This window comes from Hemitrygon akajei, chromosome 15, assembly GCF_048418815.1.
Source record: "Hemitrygon akajei chromosome 15, sHemAka1.3, whole genome shotgun sequence".
Classification (NCBI taxonomy): Eukaryota; Metazoa; Chordata; class Chondrichthyes; order Myliobatiformes; family Dasyatidae; genus Hemitrygon; species Hemitrygon akajei.
The window spans coordinates 42431229-42436685 of NC_133138.1; the positions used below are offsets into that span (position 1 = coordinate 42431229).

The 5457-nt window shown below is 46.0% G+C and overlaps 1 protein-coding gene across 1 annotated transcript; it reads right to left on the reverse strand.

Annotated features, from left to right (window-relative positions):
* Nucleotides 1–475: 475 nt before the first annotated feature.
* Nucleotides 476–4345, reverse strand: cxcl14 (chemokine (C-X-C motif) ligand 14). The gene is made up of 4 exons (XM_073067447.1): nt 4099–4345; nt 3693–3798; nt 3486–3590; nt 476–1202 (listed from the first exon to the last, which is right to left on the reverse strand). Exons 1-4 carry the CDS (start codon nt 4163–4165, stop codon nt 1187–1189), a joined length of 294 nt encoding a protein of 97 aa, XP_072923548.1. The 5' UTR covers nt 4166–4345; the 3' UTR covers nt 476–1186.
* Between the last annotated feature and the right edge of the window lie 1112 nt (nt 4346–5457).

Genomic DNA, 5457 nt, shown 5'->3' on the forward strand with positions numbered 1-5457 from the left:
GGCGTCGAAATTTCTATGATTCAAGAAATGGACTATGGAACGCAAACCATGTTTTTGTTCATTCAAGGGAATGCGGACGTGACCACTATGCGCAGTATTTGAACAAAGGGAGGGCCAATGAAAATTTTATTTTGCCTGTGGTGCTCCTGTTAGCCTGCTGATCAGGCGCACTACTGGTGGGCGTTGATCCCTTTCAGGTAATCATATGTCTCTGACAAATCGTTCCACACCTTAGAAAGAAATAACTGCCGATTCGGAACGTCAAAGGAAAATCGCTGTGTAGTTGCAGATCACTGTGTGGTCTCTCGGCGAGCGCAAAGGCACGCGCTCTATCCCGCTCCCTAACTCATCCCAGTTATGTGAAGGAACCACTCTTTCCCAAAAGGAATCGCGGATTGGAACCTTAGATTAACTCATTTCACTAGGGCTCCAAACAATGCATAATGCTATCGAACATAAAATAAAGTGCACTCGATTTTTTTTCGGTCATTTCTTAAACTTTATTTGAAAATACATCAGAAGCAAACGACACCTCAGCATTTTCTTGGAGTCACGCTGGAACTTCTAAAATATTGCTGTATTTACACAAAGCACACTGGAGTAAGTAATATAAATTAGCAAAAATACAGACGGATGCAAAAAGCCTACCAACCACGGGTGGGGCTTACCACTACCCTGGGCACATTCAACTCTTCCCTCCAACGCAGAGGAAAAAACCCAACGCGCTTGTCATCCTTTCTCCTGAAATAGTTATACAGGTCCACACAAGTAAACCACTCATAGCGTTGAAGATAAAATAGAATTTCTCCTGCACACAATAGATTAAAACCGAGAGTACATATTTTATAAATCTGGATGTCAGGTAATGAAATACAAAAATATCAAATTGCACCACTTTTATTGAAAAATAACCCCCTTCCCTCCGTGCGCCTTTTATTTGATGGCGTACTTGCAAAGTCGCGAGGACGGAAGTTTGTATACTGGTCTGGAAGCTGCCTGCCCGAAGCCTCCAGATTCCCCGGGCTTGTAGCGGTGGGTGACCTTTGTTGAAGCAGCATGTAACCAGGAAAGGAAAATAAGACTCCATTGTGGTGGAAACGAAGATCTTGAATTCGACTTTCGTAAAAGGATTCCGTTACTACAAAGAGCTCAGCCACTGTGCACATGCCCGTGCCCCGTGGATGTTCTATTCCACGTATGTCCTGTCGAAAATAAGGAAGAATGAGGATTGGTTCAGTGTTCTTCCCCAATTAAAGCAGTTCAGATTAACACAGTAACACAATATGGAGACAGGTCGTTCGGCCCAACTGTTCCATACCGACCAAAGTGCCAGTCTGAGCTAGAGCCACCTGCTCGCCTTTGGTCCATATCCCTTTGAACATAGCCGCGCACTTAGAGCAGACAGTATTCGGCCATTTCGCCGATATCTATGCCGAACACTGTGCCTATGGAAACCAGACCTCCTCTGTGTACACAGGATCATCATTCTTCTACGTTTTGAATATTCATCTGTCTAATGTCCTCTTAAACAACACTAACATGTTTGCCGCGATAGGTCATCACCACCGCCGCGGCAGTATGTTCCAGCATATTAATGTTACAATATATTCAATGAATACAGGGGCTGGGTGAAAACATGCTTAAAGAATCAGCAGCTCAGGCAGAATCTGTGGGGAGAAGATTGATGCCTCCTCATTTCCTTTATTGAACGTTAAATCCCGCCAAATATCTGTCACTCCAGCCATATCACACACAGACACACATAAGTATGAAGGGTATGGTACAGTGGAGCCCGCGGCTATTCGGCAGAATGCCCTTTTTTCCCAGCATAAGAGGGAAAACTACTGGATTTGAGCGTCTGCAGTACTGTAATCCTTTAATTTCTCACATTCAGTAGCGAATTTAACACTCAGAATTCGGCACCACGCTGAGAGCAACAATATTGCAGTCTTAAAGTCGGCTTGACCGTCTGTGTTGATCTTGGTTAAATGCCCGGAGCATATTGGAATGATTTTAAAGCCCTCCCCATCATTGAGCATATTTACACGGAGCCCTGCCACACCTAAAAAAACAGCATGCAGGCCATGCTCTCTTCTCGCTGGTGCATTCAGGCAGGAGGTCCCACACCACCGGGGACAGTCATTACTCTAAAACAACATGGCTCCTGAGAGAGCGTGGAGAGCTTCACTCTCCACAACTCGGAATTGAATCTACAACCTACAGACTCACTTTCAATACTCTATAAGTCAGGTTCTCGGTTTTAATTACTTATTTTTATTAGCACTATTTTTCTTTTTTTTTGGACATTGGTTGTTTATCACTCTTTGTTCACGTATTGATTGCTACCTTGCTATGAATTTAACATCCATGGAATTAGTCCCTGTGGGTCTGACCTTCCCATGACCTGGACCTATCTGTCTCTGTCTCCAATAGTTACCCTTCATGGAAGCGGGTCTGGTAATAGCAGTTGTAGCGCACCGGAACACTTACACGTAGCACTATTGCGCCTCTTGACTAGATTAGACGCAGGGGTTACGGAGCAGAGGGCGCACGCATCGGGCAATCATCAGCGAGGTGCCAAATTAGCAAAGTGACCCAAACATCATACATTGGTCTCGAACAGTGTTCGTTTTGGACATTAAATGTTAGTAGTTTCCGGTACAGACCCAAATATCAGCGAAAATTGTCAAATTCCCAATCCATTTCCTAAATTAAAGCCCGTGATTAAAATGTGAATTTGTTGAAGCTCGTTTTGTAGAAAGCGAGTTACGATTCTGGAATATTACACTCCACTGGAGTTTAATGAATTGGAACCCACATTGTCTCGATTCGAAGATATTTAAACTTGTTCCAAATCTACGCTCAAAGGAAGGGTTGGTCATTGCTTAACCTAATGACCCCTGGAACAATTACCAATGAAGGGAAGTTTTGCCCGTGCTTTAGCGTGGCTGCTTTTCTGTAGGAAATAATTTATTCGGGATAAGCATGTCACTAACAAAACCAACATTCACTGCCCATGTCAAATTGCCTGGGAGAAGGTGGCGAGGCACCGCCTCAAATGCCTACAATCTTACTTTAAGCTACTTTGAGGGTATAGAGTTGCTTTTGTATATCATTACTGTCAAATATCTCGCGTCTGTCCGGGATACTGTTTTCTGTCTATTGCCAGGTGTATATTAATCTGTTTACTCACTCTTTCCCCACAGACACCCCCCCCCCCCCCAAAGTCGAGGCAGCCGAAGCATGAGCATTCGACAGCAAGAATTTGGAGAAGGGTGGTTAAACACGCTTATTTTACATTTTAGATTTAGATCGAAAGGTCCGTCGAACAGGAAAATTCGAGCTGACATATAACGATAACATATCGGTTTTCCAGAGTCTCCGCTTTACACCTGCGCTCAAGCTTCTATTTCCAACAATAATTTAAACTTGCAGGAGCTTTGTATCTGCCCGGGTAACCCCATTATCAGAACAGAGCAACTCACGCGTATGTCGTCATCCATTTGATGTAATGGTTGATCAGATTCCTGGTACTGGGCAATTTGGGATGCAGACAGTATTGCTGACGCCCGGACCGAGTAGTGGTAACGCTGCAGAACAAAGTACACAAAAGGAAAGTTTACAACTGTGTCAAAAGTCGCCACGAAGAAATTGAAAATACGTATGTTGTTAAAAGACATCGGAAAACTCACTAGATCATTTTCTCTTTACAGAAGGGGTATCGCGCTTTAATTTCCACCTTCTGTACGTCTTTGTAGCTGATCTTCGGTCTCTTCCGGATACACTTACAGTTATAAGCTACAGAAAAGGACAAAACTTTTGCTTGGTATCTCAAAAAGAGAGCGGCAATCGTTCCGTGATATCGTTACATAAATCATGAACTCTAAGATATTGATTGCATTATATCCCAAAAGGAGCCTCACATCCCAACCGGAGCTTAGATAACAAGTTTCTAAATGTAACTTTCACATAGTGTTTTATAAGGGTACAAGCAAATTTATCAACCCATATTCCTTTTAAGGACGAGTTTCTGACAAAGGGGTCTTGGGCGAAAGTAGGGGTCGGCACGCCTGGAGGAAACAGCAGTGGCCAACTTACCCTCCACATCAATGGAGCAAATAACGAGGAGCAGGAGGAGGATGGCGGCGCTCACCAAACCCTTCATGGCTGGACGATGCTCAGGCAGTCCCGATGTCAAAAACTCTGTTCTCCCCAGCGCCGTAACTCCTTCCAGCTATAGACTTTGGTTGTGAGCACATCCACTCCAGCTCCTCCAGTTTATAATGAAGCCTCATTAATATGCATAGCAATCCGACGAATCATAGTTGTTACCTAAAGACGGAGGAAAGGGGGAAGGAGGGCAGACGGGCGGAGGGAGGCAGGCGCGGGTGCCAGTCTAGCCTGTTCCGGCAGAGAGGAGGATGACCCCAGACCAGACGGCAACCAGGTGCGGGAGTAATCTTCAATTCGCTGACAGGTGGCCTCCGGCTGCAGCCTTCCCCGGCCCACTGATCTCTGCTTACCGTTTACACACGAGACTGAACAATACACTGACTAAACGAGCGCAGGAGCTTCTTCAATTCGGCCAGGCGAGCTGGATTCAATTCCCTCCCCGAGAAGGCAGATGCACGATAGCGGGGGTGGGGGGTTGGAGGTGCTCCTTCTACTATCCTAGAACAGTAATTCACAAGACCGACTTGGGAAAATAATTGCAAAGGATTGTAGGTCTATGGAAAAAGTACAGCGCGGAGTGTCCCTGCTGTGGTTGTTGTCCTCAATAATAAAACATATCGTTTTGGATACTGTTCAGGAGGATGACCAGCCGGGGGAGCCGCAGCGACCGGGTCTCTGGCGCTGTGGCTCAGAAGGGAAAGGGGGAGAAAAGGAGTGCGGTAGCGATAGGGGACTCCGTAGTTAGAGGAATGGACATGAGATTTTGTGGATGTGGTAGAGACACCTGGACGGCATGTTGCCTCCCAGGTGCCAGGGTCAGGGACGTCTCGGAATGAGTCCACTGCATTCTAAGGGAGGACGGTGAGCAGCCAGAAGTCTTGGTACATATCGACACCAATGACAAAAGGGAGAAGGACCTGAAGAGAGAATTTAGGAGCTGGGTAGAAAGCTGAAAAGCGGGATCTCCGGATCGCTTCCTTTGCCTGGGCCAGAGAGGAGACTAGGATGTGGTGGCAGATGAACTGGCGCAGGGGGCAGGGATTCAGATTTCTGGATCACTGGGATCTCTTCTGGGGAAGGTGTGACTTGCACAAAAGAGACTGGTTACACCTGAACCTGAAATCACGGGCAGGTTTGCTAGAGCAGTTGGGGAGGGTTTAGGCCGATTTAATAGGGGAGATGCGAACCCGAGTGACATGGCTGAGGATGGGGCAGTTGATATTTAAATAGATTCCGTGTGAAGTGAGACTGTCAGGAAGGACAGGCAGGTGACAGGGCAAAAAT